The sequence below is a fragment of the Scomber scombrus genome, chromosome 17, assembly GCF_963691925.1.
Source record: "Scomber scombrus chromosome 17, fScoSco1.1, whole genome shotgun sequence".
NCBI classification, from domain to species: Eukaryota; Metazoa; Chordata; class Actinopteri; order Scombriformes; family Scombridae; genus Scomber; species Scomber scombrus.
The window spans coordinates 5,301,967-5,324,320 of NC_084986.1; the positions used below are offsets into that span (position 1 = coordinate 5,301,967).

General features: G+C 38.6%; 2 protein-coding genes across 2 annotated transcripts; both read right to left on the minus strand.

Annotated features, from left to right (window-relative positions):
- Positions 1-794: 794 nt before the first annotated feature.
- LOC133998032 (interferon-induced protein 44-like) lies at positions 795-4,880 on the minus strand. Its single transcript, XM_062437771.1, has 7 exons — positions 4,847-4,880; positions 4,705-4,738; positions 4,410-4,605; positions 2,658-2,804; positions 2,278-2,449; positions 1,987-2,087; positions 795-989 (listed from the first exon to the last, which is right to left on the minus strand). Exons 1-7 carry the CDS (start codon positions 4,878-4,880, stop codon positions 795-797), a joined length of 879 nt encoding a protein of 292 aa, XP_062293755.1.
- A 3,316-nt stretch (positions 4,881-8,196) lies between these two features.
- Positions 8,197-17,128, minus strand: LOC133998033 (interferon-induced protein 44-like). The gene is made up of 8 exons (XM_062437772.1): positions 17,104-17,128; positions 16,035-16,053; positions 15,050-15,245; positions 13,450-13,584; positions 10,277-10,423; positions 9,941-10,112; positions 9,694-9,794; positions 8,197-8,385 (listed from the first exon to the last, which is right to left on the minus strand). The coding sequence occupies exons 1-8, from the start codon at positions 17,126-17,128 to the stop codon at positions 8,197-8,199; spliced, it is 984 nt and encodes a 327-aa protein (XP_062293756.1).
- Between the last annotated feature and the right edge of the window lie 5,226 nt (positions 17,129-22,354).

A 22,354-nucleotide genomic window follows, 5' to 3' on the forward strand; every position in this document is an offset into this window, starting at 1 on the left:
TTGCTGACGGTAACTGCATCTATAAATTATATGTTTTGAAGGGCAGGTATTAACCGTTTGTTACTGTGGAGAGGAGATATTTTTTCCACCCGTGTTAATATTTTTCGAGGGGAATATTTTTAGTTTTACTAACAGCATTGATTTTGTCACAAATATTCTCCCATATGGCGTTTTTTTTCTGATAATATTTTTTTTTGCTGTAACTCAATATGCTTGTTAGCCTCTTCCACTAGAACCTTTAATTCCATGGGATCAAATTTCATCTTGCGCTTGTGGGCTATCTGCTCGTCCAAACTCCATTAAGAAACGCAAAACCGTCATTTAAATACTGCTGTCTGCACCTGTTCATTTGCGCAGTTATTCTTAGTAGATCACACATGATCTGTTGCACTACACACGCAATTTAGTACCCTTTATTTGGGATATTAGTAAATCTAATCAAATTAGTAAGCATGAACTCAGAATGCCTGTATACACAATCCATAACTTGGTGCCATAACCTCTCTTTTCCCAACAAACACAGTCACCACGATTAACTGAAATAAACGCAGTTTACCCCAGAACGTCTCCCCACAGGTTTAACCTCACCGTGGTTCTTATCTGTGTTGGGTGCAACTCAACCTGAGGATATATATATGTGTGTGTGTGTATATATGTCTATATATATATATGAGATATAAGAGTCTTAATACAGTCATACATATAAGCAGAGTAATAAAATACAGAAGATTCTGTTTGAAATCTTGCTGGATATTATTGCAACTATCATAACATGCAGCCTTTTTATGCTGTCCTCAATCATAACTGTGTGAACCTTCAGACTGACTCAATTTGTGGTTCATGAAGTCTTCCCCGAAGTCGATGATGTGTCTCAGTGGGCTCAGGATCAGTGAGTCAACGTCATCATTCAAGTTGATTTCTTCAGAGTAGTTTTTCACGTGGAAGATGCAGTTCATTGGGATACCCACTTCCATACTGAACTGTTCCATCTACGTTTAAAAAAGAAAAATCAGATTTCAAAGCCCCAGGGCTTTTGAGCTCACTGCACCATTCAAATTAGTTATACTGATGTTGACCTCATTAGGCGAAGAGGATGTTGGTTAAACATAATTGATCCATTATACATTTCAAAGAATATGGCTGGAATAATCATCTACTAACAAGTATTTTGTGTATATCTAAAGCCTGATATATCTTATACCTCTGTTGTTGTCTACAAACTATTAAAATAGTTAACTGAACTTGTAGTACAAAGTAAAGAAGTTGTGCATTCCTGCACATGCTCAGTGTCATCTGCCATACAAGGAACATCTTTACTGAGAGTGAAAATCTGCTGGTTGTTAAATGTAGCAGAACGAACTAGTGAAGCTGTAAACAAAACAGCATTCCCTCACATGGTTAGTGGTGTGGATCTTAGTCGATCAGTTATCATTGTCTTCATTAAGGAGGAACATGCGACCAGTGCAGCAGTATGGCTCATTGATGTGTTTTTAATAGTTTTTGGACAACTGAGGTCTAAGGCACAGAGGAATAAGATACATCAGATACATCTCTCGTAAGGTCACCATGTATGCAGCTGTGCACCACACAGACATTGCGGTTACAGCTTTGGTTCTGGTTAAACTTGTTTTGTTCAATCATGGAGTAACATGTAAACTCAGCAAGGTTTTAATTGTATGCATTGTGCACCAGCCTATTAGATTTCAGATTTCAGACCAGGTTTTTGTTGGTCAATAGCGCAATCGCTTTCCTCTGACTCAAAATAGCATTGCGCCTGACAACACCTAATTCTGAGACCAACATGCCCATGGGCACACAGACGAGTGCAAGTGCATTTCCTATTTAGACAATGTGGGCGCTGGATGGGAAAATGACAGCTGCGTCACTCTTAAACTAGCAAAGAAATATGAGTTGCGCTGGGTGTAAGATAGGGCCCAATGTCACAACTCACAGTACCAAAAGGATTTAAAAAATAATTTAATGTACCTTCTCCTTCAGGTAGGTGGACTTGTAGGCGTTCTTTAAATCTTTTTGGATCTCAGGACAGGCCTGATCAATTCTGGTGATAACGGCCACTTGAGGAATCCCTGCCAAGACAACAGACAGAAAAGCAATGAGTCCCAAAACTGACAAATTCAAACTTAGTACAGCTGCTGTTCTCTGTGATGAAGGAAATTAAAATCAAACACACAGGAGTATGTTTAAAAATGTTTAGTACCACATTAAGATGATGTTTTTGAAGTGTGATCGCATATGTAGAAAAGAACAACCTCTCACCTAGTTCACTGGCTACTTCCCTTATTTCCTGGATCTTCCTTATAACTTCTTTACTTATTAGATTTACTGTGTCAGCAGGAATGACACAAACCAGGACCTGCACTTCGTCGTTGGGATTTACTTCTGTGTTGTAGTATTGGTCACCATCTGATAACTTATGTTCAGGATTGAACTGAAAAACAAAGTTAAATCCTCCTAAATGATGACAGCTGCAAGATGTATAATCAAATATAATAAATAAATACAGTATCAGTCAAAAGTTTGGACACACATTTCCATTCACTTGAATGAGAAAGCGTGGGGACTTTTGACTAGTACGGCAATTCAAAATAATCTTGTTACTTAAACAGATTAATGTTTCCAGTGTATGCAGTGACTACCTTGTAATCTTCCTTCACACGTCCCATCAAAGCCAGTTTGATGTCGTCCACAAGGACACCTTTTATTGGTTCCAGGCCCATGATGTCATTGAAAACAAAAGGGTAAAAAGTGCTTGGGTTTTCCTTTTCGATCTTGTAGGTTGTGTACTGTCAACCACAAATGGAGAAAAGAGTTATTGTGATCACTAGAGAGCAAGAATAGATACATCAATACCCAGCTACCATGTAGTAAATCATTTTTTGTACTTCATTCTCTGTTCTCTCCTAATTGAATTAGATTAGTTATATCTTTCTGCACACTGACTGATTAATCAGTTTAGATATGTTAGTTTTCAGGTTTAAAGGCCCAGTATGTAAACTTTAGTGGGATCTATTTACAGAAATGGAATATGATTGATGAAGTATGTTTTCGTTTGTGAAAAATAATCTGAAACCAATAATCATTGTGTTTTTGTTATGAGCCACTTATATCTGCATAGGGAGCGGGTTCACAGAGTCTGCCATGTTGCACCACCATGTCTCTACAGCAGCCCAGAACATACAAACCAAACAATAGAAAGGGCCTTTTGTGTATTCATTTGGTTGCAGTCTGAAACATCACAGACAGATGCCACTAAATCCCTTAAATTGTCTAAGCCTTTTTCAGTTACCACAGAATGGGGATGCAAAAAGTACATAAGTAAAAGTAAGTGCATGTTTTTTTGTGATCTTACAGGTGTTTACTGAGAACCTCTTCGCCCAGGGAGAAACAAATGTTTAAATCCAGTATTTCCACCATATTGATGTACAGTGAAGACGAGAACAATTGGGTCATGTTTGTAGATCTGTTTCCAGTCAGACAGTAAACACCTGCGTAATCACAAAAATACCCTGGAAGATGCAAACTGATGCCTGAAAACTGAAATAATATGGGGATTTGTTACATATTGCCAAAAACAGAAAATTTAAATTAGCAATATTGGACCTTTAAAAAAAAAAAAAAAACTTTCGGCATAAATTTCATGTCTTGAATTGTACTTTTCCATCTCACATAAAATCACGAAACTACTATCATAAATCAGTGCCTTTCACAAACAAAGAACTTCATTGTGGAGATTGGGACACTCAGAGTAACATGAGTTTTAAACTGCTCAATCTGAAGCTGGTTTCTCTCTTTTTAACAGATGCAGACGCAGGAGAATATAATATCTTGTACAACATCTTGTGTGTCTGCAAATTATGTGTTTAATTTTATGCATGATAACAGTTCAGGACGTTGTGTTCTTGAAAAGTCAGTGGCTCTCTGTTGCTGCTGCAGCAGTCAGAACGTCCTGTCGGCCTTTAACATCTTATTTGCAGCTGTATTGTCACTGTGTCTGTCTACACTAGTTACAGTACAACATTAGCTAGTTTTCTCTCTCAGAGAAAACATTCCAGCCTGTCACTCGCTTGTTAACCCTTTCTCTCTTTTTCTCTTGCTTTTTAAAAAATCAATCAGGAGACCCACAAAGAAGCTGAACTTTTAACATGATCAAATAAAGAGAGATATCGTCCCTTCAACTCAGTCATGGAAGGGATGTAAATGACATACACTTACAGAGCTAAGAAGCCCTGCCACTGCAGAGCAAAAATTTCATTATTCCTATCAATGCTATTATTATAAGAAGCCAAGAGGCTCAGTAGAGTTTCATTAAAGCTTGCAATGTTTTTATAAGACATACTACATTTGGGGGGTCTTCCTACTTTATCAAAACAATCAAACTTGCTTCATACCTTTTTGGTGAAATAGTCTTGAGACATGTCATGCACTAAGGCCGCTGCACACATTTTGCCTTGTAAGACACTTTTAACAGAGTTGATGAAACTGGATTTTCCAGCTCCAACCGGTCCATGAAGAAGAATCCTGAGCTGCCGACCTTCAATGTGAGGTTTGTAGTTCTTCACATACTGCAGATCGCTCTGTTTGTCTCTGCTCAGAAAAAGAGACATTATGTTAGATTAGATCAGAGTATAGACTAAAGTTAATTTTAACAGTTAATTTGTGCAGTGAAGGTTCAGACACACTCACTTCCAGTTTATTTGTCTCCATGGTGTGTCTAGAACTGATAAATACAGGACACATGTTCACATAAGATTATGAAGAAATACAATCATCATGCAGCAATGAGTAATTTTCTTTAAATTGAACATTTTTTTAAAAACAGTCTTACATGGAGGCGGCTGTGTAGAATTATCTGCTCCCATAGCTGGAAAACAAAACAGTCACACAAAAAGTTTTAAACTCATCTTTGAAGGAAATATTTAGGTTTTGCTGTAAAGCTACACATTGGTAGAAAAAGTAAATACATATAAAATACATATAGTAATATTAACATACTGCAAAAGCAAATGTGGTGTTTTTGTGCCCAAATTGAAAATGTTTTAGTATAATTTTCAGTGCAAATGAGATAAAAAGCCACGTTCTTAAAAAGCTTAGAATGTAGCTGCAGGTTCAGAGTTTATTGAAACCACTGAAAATGATGGTACAAATTGATAAACCTATTAAAAACATTTAATAACAGGCATTAAATTACTAACTTTAAAGTAAAATTAAAATGAGGTAAAATACACTGTATTTTGTCATGTTCGCTGATGACCATATTTTGTTTTGTCTTTCTATTCAACAATAAGCATGATATTTAAAACAAACATAAACACTTACAGGAAACAATAATTTATAAATCACACATTTGAGCATAAATGTGATTGAATGTTCGTACCTGTGTTGTTGTTGTCTTACTGGAACAAAGTCAGACTGAATGTGAGTTTCTGACTAAGCACAGTAATTCATGCAGCCTCCTGTAATGTCAGTACAGTGGTTAACATCAAATTATCCTTCCAGTCCTTCACATGACAAAAGACACGTTCAACTCATCCTCTTCAGGCCATGAACTGCACATTCAATTTCATTTTTATCAGGAAGTTTTGTCTTTTTCTGACCTGTTCTGTTGCTGATCTAAGCATGCTCACATCCTCATAAAACTGGACACTTCTGTTCTCTGCAAATGTCTAACCTGTAATTTCTGTCTAAAGTTTTGAAAGAGTTTTTACTCAGTTGCAATCATTTTTAGATAACATTAATACAAAATGGATGCATTTATGAAAAGTTTTAGTCTGGTTTTATACCACGCTATAGTACTAAAACAGCTCAAAGCAGCTTATTTTCGTAATCATAGCAACATAGAAGCAGTGTATGCTGGGAGACAGACAGGAAGTAAATTCACCATGCGTCCATCAGCTACAGTTGTGTGAGCGCAGTCACCAGCTCTTCAGTTACTAGGCTATTCTTCCTCCCTCTTTGCTAAGGCAACATCTGTGAGTATTATTCATCCAGTAACATAAAGTTATGAATCAATTTTGAGTTTATGTGGATATTGAGACTGCTGAGATGCTAATTGTGTTGCTAAGCTAAGTTAACTCTATATTTGCTGCTGCTTACTGTTTTCATTCGGTTAATTGTGTTTTCATGATATTGGCGGCACTGCTACGATAGCTAAGCCATGCTATTTACCAGATACTGTTGTGATGTTTGGTTTGTTTAATAATGCAGACATTTTGTTGTATTGTGTTTATAGTTTCACAAGAATCCCAGTAAAACTTGGAACATGGAAATGTATCATCTGTGTCCTGGACTTTTTTGGGAGTGTTTAAACTGAAATGGAAACATAGCCCATGACAGCAGCATTTGTTGAACTCTTTAAAAGATGTAAACACTTTGACGGATTTAAATGTTTTCTAGCTTAATGAAAATAAGACTGAATTACTATTAGGGCCGGTGAAAGGTATGCTCTAACTAGCCATCAAACAGCCAGTCTATCCTCAATATCAAAACCTTGTTGGCAGTCAATTTTAACCATAGACTGTATATAAGAAATGGACGTAACATCCGTGATGTCACCCATTGGTTTGTGGACTGCTGCTCGGAAGCCAATAGTATCGGATCTGAGCAGCGCCATCTTGAAAATTTCAGGTGCATGCTGGGAAAAATAAAAACACGGATTCTACTTATATGGGCATCGGGAGGGGCATGAGGCGCCCTCCTGAACCTGTGAACCAATCAACCTGTCAATCACAACATAGCCACGCCCTAATGCATACCCTGCTTTATCGTCAAATATAAAATCAGGGAGGCCAAAATGTCCCAAATGAACATCATACTGCATTGAATAAGGCTTTAAACTAGCGATTGAGACCATAAACACATTTTGAAAACGTTTACTGAGGTTATAAATCAAGTGAGAAGTTGGTGAATTCTCTATTGACTTGTATAGAGACGGAAGTCCTTTTGACACCAAAACGGTCGCCCCCTGGTGGCCTTTTGATAGAATGCAGTTTTAAGTTACTTCCCCGTTGGCATCATTTCAGAGGACCGGAACTCCCCGTCTGAGCTATATATATATAAAAACACTACACTATCTATCTATCTATCTATCTATCTATCTATCTATCTATCTATCTATCTATCTATATTGGGGTTGTGCATCTTATTAGGCCACAAGAGGGCTGCACCTGCCATGTTATGCTGGTATTGAGTGGAAATAAAACAATTTCTGCTGTTTCTTTTTCTGTTTTTATACTTTATCAGCACCACATTTATCTAAACTATACAACAGATTCAGGGATTTCCCAATGTAAATAGGAGGCAAAGAGATGAATATCAGTTTAATCTCTGTGCATACACTAACAGGGAAAAGGACGTGTTTAGCCTGGACTGGAAGCGAGAAAATAGCTATAATCCTTTTTTTTTTTAGAATCATAATGTCTGAGCTGTCAGTGTTGCTTTACACAAAGATGTTATCCACAATAGCAGCAACCTCGTATTGGCCTCATCCACTCTCCTCTGTAACTTACTTTGTGCAGAAATGATTCTGAAGGGGAGACTGTTGAACCAATACCTGCCGTTACTGGTGTTAAATGTGGTCAGCAAAGATGATTCTTGGCTGAAGTCTATTGTCCAGTACCTGGACCTAATGTCTACTAAACTGAAGCACTGTGCCTAAGCTTGTCTTGGTGTGACATCATCTAAAATAGGGAGCGGGAAGTAAAGTCCTTTAGAAGGCTCCAAAAGGCTTTCCTATTAAAGTATGAAATTTCTGTAACCTAGTATAGGATAAAACATTGGAGAAATCACCTAGAATTCAACAGCTGACCTTCAGATGTCACTTAAAAACGACATTTTAATGATAATAATCACATTTACACTAAAGGTTAAAAAAGCTGATTTATTATCCATGTAAATGTTCCATAAAAAGGGAAATAGTCTTGATCTTCAACATTTTAAACACATTTCCTTCACATTCAGTCTGACATATTGGGTTTCAACAATGTTCAGACAAAACAACATGACTTTTAAAGAGGACAAACTGATCAGTCTTAATATATCATAAAGACTATAATGTATAATATAAGAGTCTTAACACAGTGAATGAAACTGCATAAGAATTTTTTATTTATTTTTTACATCTTGCTGTATAATAGTGCAATTGTCATGACATGCAGCCTTTTTATGCTATCCTTAAGCTTATTTGTGTGAACCTTCAGACTGACTCATTTTGTGGTTCATGAAGTCTTCTCCGAAATCGATGATGTGTCTCAGCGCACGCAGGGTCAGTGAGTCAACGTCATCATTGAAGTCGATTTCTTCAAAGTAGTTTCTCACTGGGAAGATGCAGTTAATCGGGATACCCACATTGACACTCAACTGCTCCATCTACATTTAAAAAAAAAAAAAATTAACATGTCAAAAGTAACTGGGCTTTTGTACTCCCTGCATCATTCAAATCAGTTGTTCTGATAGTGACATTATTAAACATAGAGGATATTGGTCATGATCGATCTATCACACATTTCAAAGAATATGGCTGGTGATTAATGATCTACTAACAAGCATTTTATGCACATCCAAAGCCTGATATATCTTAGACCACTGTTATTATCCACAAACTATTAAAATATTTTCCTGAAGTTGTAGTATAAAGTCAACAAGTTCCTGCACATGCTCAGTGGCTTCAAACATACAAGGAACGTCTTTACTGAGAGTGAAAATCTGCAGGTTGTTAAATGCGGTACAACAAACTAGTGAAGCTGTGAACACAACTGCATTCCTGCACATGGTTAGTGGTGTCCGTCTTACACAGGTGGAGAGTTCCGGTCCTCTGAAATGATGCCAACGCGGAAGTAACTTAAAACTGTATTCTATCAAAAGGCCACCAGGGGGCGACCGTTTTGGTGTCAAAAGGACTTCCGTCTCTATACAAGTCAATGGAGAATTCACCAACTTCTCACTTGATTTCTAACCTCAGTAAACGTTTTCAAAATGTGTTTATGGTCTCAATCGCTAGTTTAAAGCCTTTTTCAATGCAGTATGATGTTCATTTTTGAAAATTTGGCCTCCCTGATTTTATATTTGACGATAAAGCAGGGTATGCATTAGGGCGTGGCTACGTCGTGATTGACAGGTTGATTGGTTCACAGGTTCAGGAGGGCGCCTCTTGCTCCTCCTGATGCCCATATAAGTAGAATCCGTGTTTTTATTTTTCCCGGCATGCACCTGAAATGTTCAAGATGGCGCTGCTCAGATCCGATACTATTGGCCTCCGAGCAGCAGTCCACAAACCAATGGGTGACGTCACGGATGTTACGTCCATTTCTTATATACAGTGTATGGTCTTACAGGAAACAACTTGAGACAAACTACAGTTGCCATTGTCTTCATTATGAAAGAACAAGTCGCCTGGGGGACCGATGTGGCTCATTGATGTGTTTTGGATATAACTAAAGTCTGTGGCACAGTGGAATAAGATACATCAGGCTTTGGATACACACACAATACTCGTAAGTAGATCAGTTCAGTGTTGGTTTCCAAACGTGAGATTTGTTAACAATGACAAAAATATAGAAAATTGCCAGGATGATCCTTTAAATTTATGGCTTTTTACTGTGCAACTGACCATCTTGACAATGTAATTTTGGTAAGACTGACAGTGCCAAAATAGTTTTTTAATCGAATTTAATGTACCATCTCCTTGAGGTAGACAGACTTGTAGACGTTCTTTAAATCTTTTTTGATCTCAGGACAGGCCTTATCAATTTTGGTGATGATGGCCACTTGAGGAATCCCTGCCAAGACAACAGACAGTTGTTATAATGAAGTAAATTCAAATCAAACATACAGGAGGTTTGCTTAAAAATGTTTGGTTCCACATTAAGGTGATGTTTTTCAAGTCTATGTAGAAAAGAACAACCATATTGATTTGTGCTCTCACCTAGATCACTGGCTGCTCTCCTGATTTCCAGAGTCTTCTTGGTAACTTCTTCTCTCATTTGACTTACTGTGTCGGCAGGAATGACACAAACCAGGACATGCACTTTATCGTTGGGGTTTACTGTTGTGTTGTAGTATTGGTCGCCTTCTGATAACTTATGTTCAGGATTGAACTGAAAAACAAAGTTAAATGAACCTAAATGATGACAGTTGCAATATGTATAATCATAAACACATTTCCATTTGCTTGAAAGAGAAAATGTGTCTGAACTTTTGACTGGTACTGTAATTCAAAATAATATTAATAATAAATGTTTCCAGTGTTTGCAGTAACTACCACATAATCGTCCTTCACACGTCCCATCAAAGCCAGTTTGACGTCGTCCACAACGATACCTTTGTTCTGGGTTATGCCCATGATGTCATTGAAGACAAAAGGGTAAAAGTTGCTTGGGTTTTCTTTTTTAACCTTGTAGGTTGTGTACTGTCAACCACAAACAGAGAAAAGAGCAGTTATTGTGATCATTAGAGAGCAAGAACAGATACATCAATACCCATCTTCCATGTAGTAAACAGTATTAGATTATTTAGATTTTCCCCACACATTGTCTGATTAATCAGTTTAGTAAATTGCAAAAACTGGACACATATTTTTGTGATCTCATGGGTGTTTACCGATAACTTCTTTCACCTGGCAGAGACCAATATTTCAGTGGTGTGCAGTTAAGATGAGAATAGCTAGGTCATGTTTGTAGATCTGTTTCCAGTCAAACTGTAAACATGTGTGCAATCACAAATATACCCTAGAAGATGCAAACTGCTGCTTAAAGCCAGATAACATAGTTGTTAAATGTTGCCAAAAACTGCAATTTTTAAATAAGCAATATTGCGCCTAAAAAAACCTTCATCTGTCTGTTAACAAAACAAATTCTTTGTGATTGCGTGAATCACATGGCGCAAGTGCCTTTGGGCATGTCCTAATCCACTTTTGCTATTTTTACGACGGAAAAATGGTCCAAAAGGGTTGGACTTAAGTTCCCTCATTAATCATAGGTGTGTTTTGGGCGTAACAGACACTAAACCAATCAGAGTGTCATCTCCCATTCCCTTTAAAAGCCAGAGGCACTGTTACTTTGGCAGATTGCTATTATAATGGCGTATTTGCCAAGCAATGTGTTTCAAGAATAAAACATGAGTTATGTTTGCTGAAAGAAAGTTAGCTGATGAGCTGCTAACCCTCACATTTAATTCATCTAAAGGAAGAATATGGAGATATAACCATAGACTGTATATAAAATGGACGTAACATCTGTGACGTCACCCATTGGTTTGTGGACTGCTGCTTGGAGGCCAATAGTTTCGGATCTGAGCAGCGCCATCTTGAAAATATCCGGTGTATGCCGGGTAAAAATAAAACACGGATTCTACTTATATGGGCATCAGGAGGAGCAAGAGGCGCCCTCCTGAACCAATCAACCTGTCAATCACGACGTAGCCATGCCCTGATGCATACCCTGCTTTATCGTCAAATATAAAATCAGGGAGGCCAAAATTTCACAAATGAACATCATACTGCATTGAAGAAGGCTTTAAACTAGCGATTGAGACCATAAACACATTTTGAAAACGTTTACTGAGGTTAGAAATCAAGTGAGAAGTTGGTGAATTCTCCATTGACTTGTATAGAGACGGAAGTCCTTTTGACAAATGGTCACCCCCTGGTGGCCTTTTGATAGAGTGCAGTTTTAAGTTACTTCTGAGTTGGCATCATTTCAGAGGACCGGAACTCCCCGCCTGGATATAAACAACCAGTCTGATGAGTGTAGAGGTGTGTGTGGTTATACTGTAGCAGCCTGGTGTCATCTGATTTAATAAACAGTGAACGGCTGTGCGTAATGGCACTGCGCTCTCGTAATATTATGACTTTTTTCTTGTAATATTACGACTTCAGTCTAGTAATGTTACAACTTTATTCTTGTAGACCTAATATTATAACTGTATTATCTTATTCTTAACTATCAAACAATTAAAAAAATTGTTCTCTTAGTGTGGCCTTAATACTCCGTCGTAAAAAGCACACAGCAGCGGCTCTAGATTTCTGAATGTGTGCTTCTCACAAGGAGACAGTTAACCAGGTGAAGAACTTTAGGTTACTTGCATAACCCCGGTTCTTCGAGTAGCATGTGTGAGTGTCTCACATGGGAACGCCAATGCCGTGACCTCATCAGAAGCTCCTATTGCATTCTGCCAGCCAGGATTGGCTGGAACTAAGTTCGTCAGTGTCAGGAATGGTGGAGACCCTCCCCCTATAAAGGGGCCTGACAATACACTGCTAGTCATTCAAAAACCTCTTCTTGCTACGAGCAGATGTTCCAAACCCTCTCGAGCTAACTAACAGTTATCCGAGAGTTATCGCTAACTGCGGGAAGTAGCAATACTTTTAGCAATACCCAAACCGAGTGGCAACGCCAAGCTAGTGCTAGCCTCACCTGGCTAATGCCCAACAGAGTCGCAACACTCCTGCTGTATAACCTGCCTGGAAGTCGTAACACTTCCAGCCTGTTTCCGCTATTCCCTAACCACACCAGGTTAACGTTAGCAATCATACAGCATAGCTTCACAGCTGAAAAAAAATCCAAACCCTCAATGGCAATTTCGGCGGGAGACGCCAGCGGACCCGCAGCAGATTTGGACTTGCAGGAAGTGTGTAAACGCGCCGCTGCTAATCTCAACATCCGGTGGCCCGAGGTCCAAGCTGAGGTGAAGCAGTCTTATTACGACGGGAAAAAGTGGCCAAAAGTGAAGAGAACAGGAAAACAACTCCTGCCAATCTTTCCAGAGTTGCTGGAGGAATTTGCTGTCTCTTGGCGCAACAAGCCATTGAGAGAAGCATCCGGTGGCAGGCAGCTCCATGCTTGACTGTGAGGATATGGAGAGCCACGGCTTCCGCAACATCCCTCTGGTGGAGCCCTTGGTGGCGGCTCACCTCCACCCGAAAGCATCCTTGTCATCACTGGGGCCCGCATTCCCATCGAGAGTGGACCACTTTCACTCCAGCCTCACAGACAAAGTGTACATGGTGGCTGCAGTCAGTCCGAGCTCTGAACGCCACCTCTCTCCTGATGGCATACCAAGCCAAGCTGGAGGACGAGATGACAGCTTTGCCTGACCCAGTGTTATGGGAAGTAGTGTGCGTCATCACTGATCACTGCCTCCACCTGCACAAGGTGGCAGTCCAGTCATAGTGCAGAACCATGGGGCTGATGGTTTTGCAGGAGAGAGCCTGGCTCAATCTCACCACCCTGTCAACCAAAGAGAAGGAGGACCTCCTTGACACCAATAAAACCCCTGGGTCTCTTCGGCACAGTGGTCAGGTCAATGCAGAAGATGTGTGAGGAGAGAAAGCTTTGTCTGCCGAGAATGGCATCGGCTGTCACCCCCCTGGTCCATCGCTAATCCCTTGCCCAGGCTGTGGCACAGCCACCTTCAAAATCCCCAGGCTGCCCAAACCTCAGACAGCCCCTCAGGCTCCGCCGAGAGCACTAGCTCCGAAGGGTCCGTGGCAGAAAAAGCCTTTACCCCAGGAAGGGACTCGGTCTGATCGGCCATCCCCGACCTCCACTCAGTGTGAGGAGGAAGAAGCGGCTATGAAAGAGAACTCCAGGTGACAAATACACTCATTCATTAGCACAGGAGCGTCAGAGCATCAGCTCCCTCTGCACAGTTTGACACATTTGGCTCTGATGCACATACATAACAACATTTTGATCAGACTAAAGTCTTACCCACAATTTAGTTATTGCACCAGGTTAGACCCGGGAGACTGGAATAGTCTGTTTTGGATTCAAAGGTGCGCTTTTCTGTTAATCAGTTAAAAATAGTTGTACTAAATCTCAGAAATCTGATTAATTTACCTCCTAAAGTCAGTCATGGTGTCGCCATGTATAACTCTATAATAGTCCTAAAACTACACAGCAGCATTGTGGGAAACAGTGCACATATGAATAAACATGAAGGTGGTTGGTCAAACAGCACGTTGCTATGGTAGTAGCGCATCGTTTGACATAGCAACAGAATGTCCTGTTGCCACTGGCCCTAGAAATCAACCTATCAGAGTTTATTTCTCTATTATCCATATTGTGCTTAGGTGGGTAGTTTACCGTTTATTAACCATATTTCTTCTAAACATGTTTATTCATGTGTTGCTGTTGTTACTACTATTTCCCACAATGCATCTGTGTATTAGTAGGGCTATTACACCGTTATACATGGTGATACCATGACTGACTTTAGTATGTACATTAATGAGGTTCCTGAGATCATCAATGAGTCATTACATTACTGACAACAGTGATATTCAGTTGAGTAGTACTCTGTTTAACAGTTCTAGTATTTAGTAAAAGCACATGATAGATGATTACATGACTTAATTGAGCACTCACTACATGGAATTGGAGAGTTACTTATTATTTTGCACAAGCACATATGCATCAATTGACAAACATATCAATTAAAATGATAATAAGGATTTAAGAAATCAAATGGTTTTAATCCAGGCAGAGACTTCAGTAGTGGGACTAAACTGAGGTTGAACTATAGACTTCCATTGGTTGATTCTGCTGCCAGTCAAACTGTCTGTGATCCTCTCGGCTAGTTTTCTTTTTTCAAGAAAACTTTTCAGCTTGTCTCTTTTGCTCCCTTTTGCACTCGCTCTCGCTCCTTCTTTTTCTATTGTCTTTTTAAAAATGAGTGGGGAATCCCACAAGAAATCCTTACTTTCAGTGTTATCAAACAAAGTGAGATGTTGTCCCTTCATATTTCTTATGGCAGGTATATAAAGTTCCACTGTTTGGCTGCAGAGCTTGTTTATTCATTTAAGTTCAAGAGATACATAGAGGACAAACATACAGACACACAGACAGTCTTCTGGTAGATAGATGAAACCATGAAAATGCATATTATTGTTATCAATAGGCTACTATTATCATCAGTGTTATAATCAGGAGCCTTTGGCTCAGTTGAGTTTCATTAAGGTTTGCAAAGTTTTTATAAGACATACTACATTTGAGAGGTTTCTTAATTCATCAAAGCAATCAAACTTGCTTCATACCTCTTTGGTGAAAGAGTCATGAGAGATGTTATCCACCAAGGCCAGTGTGGACATTCTGCCTTCTAAGACACTTTTAACAGAGTTGATGAAACTGGATTTTCCAGCTCCAGCTGGTCCATAAAGAAGAATCCTGAGCTGCCGATCTTCAATGTAAGGTTCATAGTCATTCACATGCTGTAGAGCGCTCTGTTTGTCACTGCTCAGAAAAAGAGACATTATGTTACATTAGAGTATCGACTAAAGTTCAATTTTACTGTAGTGATATTTGTGTAGTGAAGGTGTAGACACACTCACTTCCAGTTTATTTCTCTCCATGGTGCGTCGAGAACTAATAAATACAGGACACATGTTCACATAAGATTATGAAGAAATACAATCATCATGCAGCAATGAGCTAATTTCTTAAAATTATAAAATGATCAAAAACAGTCTTACGTGGAGGAGGCAGCTGTGGTTGTTTAGCAAAAAATGCTCTCATAGCTGGAGAATAAAAAAGTCACAAATATTGTTTAACTCATCAGGTTCAAAGTATTTAGGTTTTACTGTAAAGTCACACTTCTGTAGAGAAAGTAAGTTAATAAAAATTACATAAAATAATGTTACTAATATGCTGCAACAGCAAATTAGATTTTCTGTACTTAGATTAAAAACGTCTTAATACACTTTTTCAGTTCACAAAATGTGCTCAGTTCTTTTAACTGTCATACCCGTGACAGTAAAGAAAATACATCAAAATGATTTAATATAAGAAATTAAGAAAAAGAAAGAAGTAATGACCAAAAACAAGCTTTAAATTAATTCAACTAAAGTAAATGACACTAGACAGAAATCCCAAAATTCTAACATGTTTTAAAATACACATCTTTTTTTTCTATTCAATAATAAGCACAATACCGATCTTTTAAACAAAAACAGTTTAACAATCACAGGAAACAATAATTTATATATCTGTCATTTGAGGATAGGTGTGATTGGTAGTTCATACCTGTGCTGTTGTTGTCTTACTGGAACAAAGTGAAAGACGGAAAGTGAGCCACAGACTAAGAACAGTAATTCATGCAGTCTCCTGTAATGTCAGTACAGTGATAAACATGGTAAATTATTCTCCCACTCTCACAAAAGAAAACACAACTCTCAAACCACAAGCTCCACATTCAATTTTGCTTTCATCAGGACGTTTTGTCTTTTTCAGAACTGGTCTGCTGCAGATCTAAACATGCTCATATCCTCACAGTGGGACATATTTTTAATAAAACAGAAAGAGGCAGCAACATTTATTTTGGTTATCACAAGAAAAAATATACTAGCGTCACATATTGTTAGCATGGTAGTTAGTTAGGTCAATAGGATGTGGCAGATTGACATATTTGCTGTGTTACTTAGTAAAGTTTTCAGAAGTTATGGTCCAATTCATCCCTGATTCAACCCCTACTGAGGAACAGAGAATACATCTGGTGTGGGACTGTGGTTGGTACTGGAGTTCAGCCTATATTATCTGGTAATGTGAGGGGTGTTCAGTTGCAATCTTAAATATATATATATATATATATACTGTGTGTATATATCTATATATATATATTAGCCAAAATATTTGAACAGTTCAACCTGAAGGTCCCTCCTTCTTCCTCTCTGCTGCGCTGCAGCCCTGCCTTCTAAGCCCCTCCTCACAGAGGAACCTGCCGTGCACGCTACATGCACGTGAAGACTTGTCACCGTAGTTACAGAGGAAACCTGTTTGACCCAGTGAGAGCAAAGCAGATGCTGCCGAGTGAGAGTACGAGCATCATTGACACTCCTCCTTGTTCTGATTGGTTGTTTTGATTCGGGAACGGTGGATTCTTGCAAATCACATTACGACGACTGTATGGACCCAGAAATCTGTATCTTATTCTGCTGTCAGAACATAATGGTAAATGGACTGTACTTATATAGCACTTTTCTAGTCTTTTTTACCACTTAAAGCGCTTTTACACTCCATGTCACATTCACCCATTCATACACTGATGACGGGCTACCATGCAGCGTGCCAACCTGCTCATCAGAGGGAAACTAACATCCACACACCGTTGTTGCAGCCATCTCGAGCAATTTGGGGTTAAGTATCTTGCTCAAGAACACATCAACATGTGGACTGGAGGAGCTGGGAATCTAACCACGATCCTCCGATTGGTGGATAACCACTCTACTTCCTGAGCCACAGCTGCCCCATAATGACAATTTTAGCAAATATAACACAAAAATAGTTACACACTGCAGCTTAAATGAAAATAGGAAATGTCATGTTACTGAATATTTAAATCCCACTATCATTGTCGTTTTAACGTCACAAAAAAATTGTAGGTTTTTCCGTTCAAATTAAAACGTATAATGCCACAACAACAATATAACAAGACAACGAAGTCAACCAAAACAAATTCTTTAGATAAGATCTTCACCTGCTTCCCTTATCTGTAAAATGCCTTACCTTGTAGGTTACGCCCTATTACATAAAATTAAACTGCATAGTTTTGGATGTGTTTCTTTCACTTTTGATTTTATTACATTTAAAATGCCTTGGTCTCAAATCTTATACTTATCAATACACATAACCTGTAATGTCAACCAAATAGCTTAAGAAATACTGTGAGACTGAAATTCAGAGAAGTCATCGTTTAAATTTTTTTTCTAGCATGATTTATCATCAATAATCAGTTGTTAACAAGTATTCTACTTTGTAGAGATCATTACTGCTTTCCCTTTAGCTGCAGAGATTGCAAGTTCACCTTGTAGCAGCATCTGTTGGTCTTAATACATGACGATGGTTAACATGTCCGTTAATAATGAAAAAAGGAAATGTCATGTTATCAACTATTTAAATCCACTATTATTGTCGTTTGAACATCACAACAATAATTTAGGTTTTTCCCTTCAAATTAAAACGTATAGTGCCACAACAAAAAGACAAGACAACGAAGTAAACCAAAACAAATTCTTTAGATAAGATCTTCACCTGCTTCCCTTAAAGTTCCTTATCTACGCCCTATTACATAAAATTAAACTGTGTAGCTTTGGTTGTGTTTCTTTTGCTTTTGATTTTATTCTATTAAAAATTCCTTTGTCTCAAATCTTATACTTAACAATACACATAACCTGTAATGTGAACCAAAGTATTCACCTTCAGAAATACTGTCAGATTGAAATTCAGAGTAGTCATTGTTGAAATGTTTTTTCTAGCATGATTCATCATCACTCATCTTTTTTTTTCTAAAGTAGCCTACTTTTTATCATTACTGCTTTCCTTTCAGCTGCAGAGATCGTAAGCTCACCTTGTAGCAGTAGCTGTCGGTGCGATGACAAAGTCTTAATACATGTCGATGGTTAAAGCTGCAGTATGTAGTTATGATAAAAAAGTGGACTTAGCCAGAATATTTGAACAGGTCAACCTGAAGGTCCCTCCTTCTTCCTCTCTGCTGCGCTGCAGCCCTGCCTTCTAAGCCCCTCCTCACAGAGGAACCTGCCGTGCACGCTACATGCACGTGAAGACTTGTCACCGTAGTTACAGAGGAAACCTGTTTGACCCAGTGAGAGCAAAGCAGATGCTGCCGAGTGAGAGTACGAGCATCATTAACACTCCTTGTTCTGATTGGTTGTTTTGATTCGGGAATGGTAGATTCTTGCAAATCACATTACGACGACTGGATGGACCCAGAGATCTGTATCTTATTCTGCTGTCAGACCGTAATGGTAAATGGACTGTACTTATATAGCACTTTTCTAGTCTTTTTTACCACTTAAAACGCTTTTACACTCCATGTCACATTCACCCATTCATACACTGATGACGGGCTACCATGCAGGGTGCCAACCGGCTCATCAGAGGGAAACTAACACCAAAGAAGTTGACCAAAACAAATTCTTTAGATAAGATCTTCACCTGCTTCCCTTATCTGTAAAGTTCCTTATCTACGCCCTATTACATAAAATTAAACTGCGTAGCTTTGGATGTGTTTCTTTCACTTTTGATTTTATTGTATTTAAAATTCCTTAGTCTCAAATCTTATACTTAACAATACAGATAACCTAATGTGAACCAAAGAGCTTAAGAAATACTGACACATGCAGCCCTGCCTTCTAAGCCCCTCCCCACAGAGGAACCTGCCGTGCACGCTACACGCACGTGAAGATTTGTCACCGTAGTTACAGAGGAAACCTGTTTGACCCAGTGAGAGCAAAGCAGATGCTGCCGAGTGAGAGTACGAGCGTCATTGATACTCCTCCTTGTTCTGATTGGTTGTTTTGATTCGGGAACGGTGGATTCTTGCAAATCACATTACGACGACTGTATGGACCCAGAAATCTGTATCTTATTCTGCTGTCAGACCGTAATGGTAAATGGACTGTATTTATATACGTATCTTGCTCAAGAACACATCAACATGTGGACTGGAGGATCTGGGAATCTAACCACCGATCCTCGGATTGGCGAATGGCCGCTCTACTTCCTGAGCCACCAACCCAGTCTCACAGCAAAACGTATCACAGTTACGTTGTTCCACAGTGTAAAACGTAGCCATCTCACAATTTGGGCTCATAAATTGTGAGATGGTTACTTTTTTTTCCTGCTCCTATTCTTTTCTATAGGACTGCGTTCACGTCACGACTGTGTTCAATTTTTGTCTGCGAAAACAAATAAAATGGCTGCCATTCATTTAATTCTCAGTGTAAAATGTAATATTTTAACATAGATTCTGCATTAAAATGTGTTTTGATGAAATTTTTAGCAAGAAATATGCATTTTGTTTTCACAATCTCTGTTCAGTGAATGTATATGATGTCTAGTTTTTCACTTATTACAAAGTAGTTTTCAAATACGCCACAACATTGTAGGAATGCAACGTTTTGCTCGGCCACGCCCTGTAATATTAATTCAACAACCTTCTTGTCTTTTTTATTTTTCTGTGAATATTCTGAGATGAGAAGAGATTTAGAAGAGCAGTAATATTGGTGACAGGCCGATGAGGTTACATTTAACAAGTGATTTGAGATCGTTAACAACAAATGATCTGTGTGTGTTTACACTGGACGTGCTCATTTTAATTAATAGATTGATTTATAATTCCCATGTATCTTATAACTTGCTTAAGTCATGCTTTGCTCATCATAACCGCTTTTTGATCAGCTGTCATTGTTGAGAGGAATAAAGCCAAAAACGGGATAACCGGGGGAATCCTGAGTGACATCATGCGCTCCCATAAGGAAACCCCTCCGGTCCGCATGATTTAAAAAAGCTTTTATCAACTGGAATCCAGGGCATATTGTTATGGATGTGTTACTAAAAATATATATATTTTTCAGATTTGCAAAAACTACATTTTTAAAATAACGTTGCACTTTAGACCTGCAGTCTGCATGTGTCTGACCTGACCCATACCTACAAATCACACAGTAGGGTATTTTTCACCCATTTCATCAACATATGTTGAGGGTCACCCATCAGGTAGCCAAACCCATGTAGGACTCTTACAAAGATAGTAACTACAGTGAAAGACCTTTACAGTCACAACCAATAAGCTTTACATAGTTTTGATAGATAAACAACAGAAGAAGGCGGTGATAGATTTAGAAATCCCGAGCGACAGCAACATCAGGAAGAAGGAACACAAGAAGCTTGAGATATATATATATATAAACACTACACTATCTATCTATCTATCTATCTATCTATCTATCTATCTATCTATCTATCTATCTATCTATCTATCTATCTATCTATCTATCTCTCTCTCTCTCAGGGTTGTGCATCTTATTATGCCACAAGAGGGCTCCACCTGCCATGTTACAGATGGATCAGTTTCATCTCTGTGCATCAGGCGGGGAGTTCCGGAACTCTGAGCAGAGGCCAACGCGGAAGTAACTTAAAACTGCATTCTATCAAAAGGCCACCAGGGGGCGACCGTTTTGGTGTCAAAAGGACTTCCGTTTCTATACAAGTTAATGGAGAATTCACCAACTTCTCACTTGATTTATAACCTCAGTAAACGTTTTCAAATGTGTTTATGGTCTCAATCGCTAGTTTAAAGCCTTCTTCAATGCAGTATGATGTTCATTTTTGAAATTTTGGCCTCCCTGATTTTATATTTGACGATAAAGCAGGGTCACCTAACAATGCCCTGTTTGGCTTTTGGATGTACTAACAGATACACTAAGGATTCGGATATTCAGATGCTTTGGTAAGTAACATTGCATTTCCCATTTAAAATGACTTGCATCTTATTTTAGCCAAAATTAGAATCTCAAATAATATCATAGTTAACATTTACGTGCATTACTGACAAAGAGTAAAGTTTAAGTTACGAGTCACCATGTGCTAACAAAGCTCCGCCTCATGCCCCTCCTGATGCCCATATAAGTAGGATCCGTGTTTTTATTTTTCCCGTCATGCACCTGAAATTTTCAAGATGGCGCTGCTCAGATCCGTCACTATTGGCTTCCGAGCAGCAGTTTACAAACCAATAGGTGACGTCATGGATGTTGCGTCCATTTCTTATATACAGTCTATGCTGTGCATACACTACAGAGAAAAGATGTTTAGCCTGGACTGGAAGCGAGAAAATAGTTATAATCGATTTTTTTTTAGAATTATAATGTCTGAGCTGTCAGTGTTGCTTTACACGAAGATGTTATCCACAATAGCAGTAACCTCGTATTAGCCTCATCCACTCTCCTCTGTAACTTACTTTGTGCAGAAATGATTCTGAAGGGGAGACTGTTGAACCAATACCTGTCGTTACTGGTGTTAAATGTGGTCAGCAAAGATGATTCTTGGCTGAGGTCTATTGTCCAGTACCTGGACCTAATGTCTACTAAACTGAAGCACTGTGCCTAAGCTTGTCTTGGTGTGACATCATCTAAAGTAGGGAGCGGATAGTAGAGTCCTCCAAAAGGCTTTCCTATTAAAGTATGAAATTAATGTTTCTGTAAACTGGAAAAATTACCGTAGACTGTAATAGTTTGAACTTCAGATGTCAAAATACATTATAATGGTAATAATAATCCCATTTACAATAAAGGTTAAAAAAGCAGATTTATTATGTAAATGATTGAATCACAATAATCCATATAAAGGGAAATATTCTTGATGTTCAGCATTTTAGACACATTTCCTTCACATTCAGTCTGACATATTGGGTTTCAACAATGTTCAGACAAAACAACATGACTTTTATAAATGGAGAAACTGATCAGTCTTAAAATATCATAAAGACTATAATGTATAATGTAAGAGTCTTAACACAGTGAATGAAACTGCATACAGCATAGGCAAAA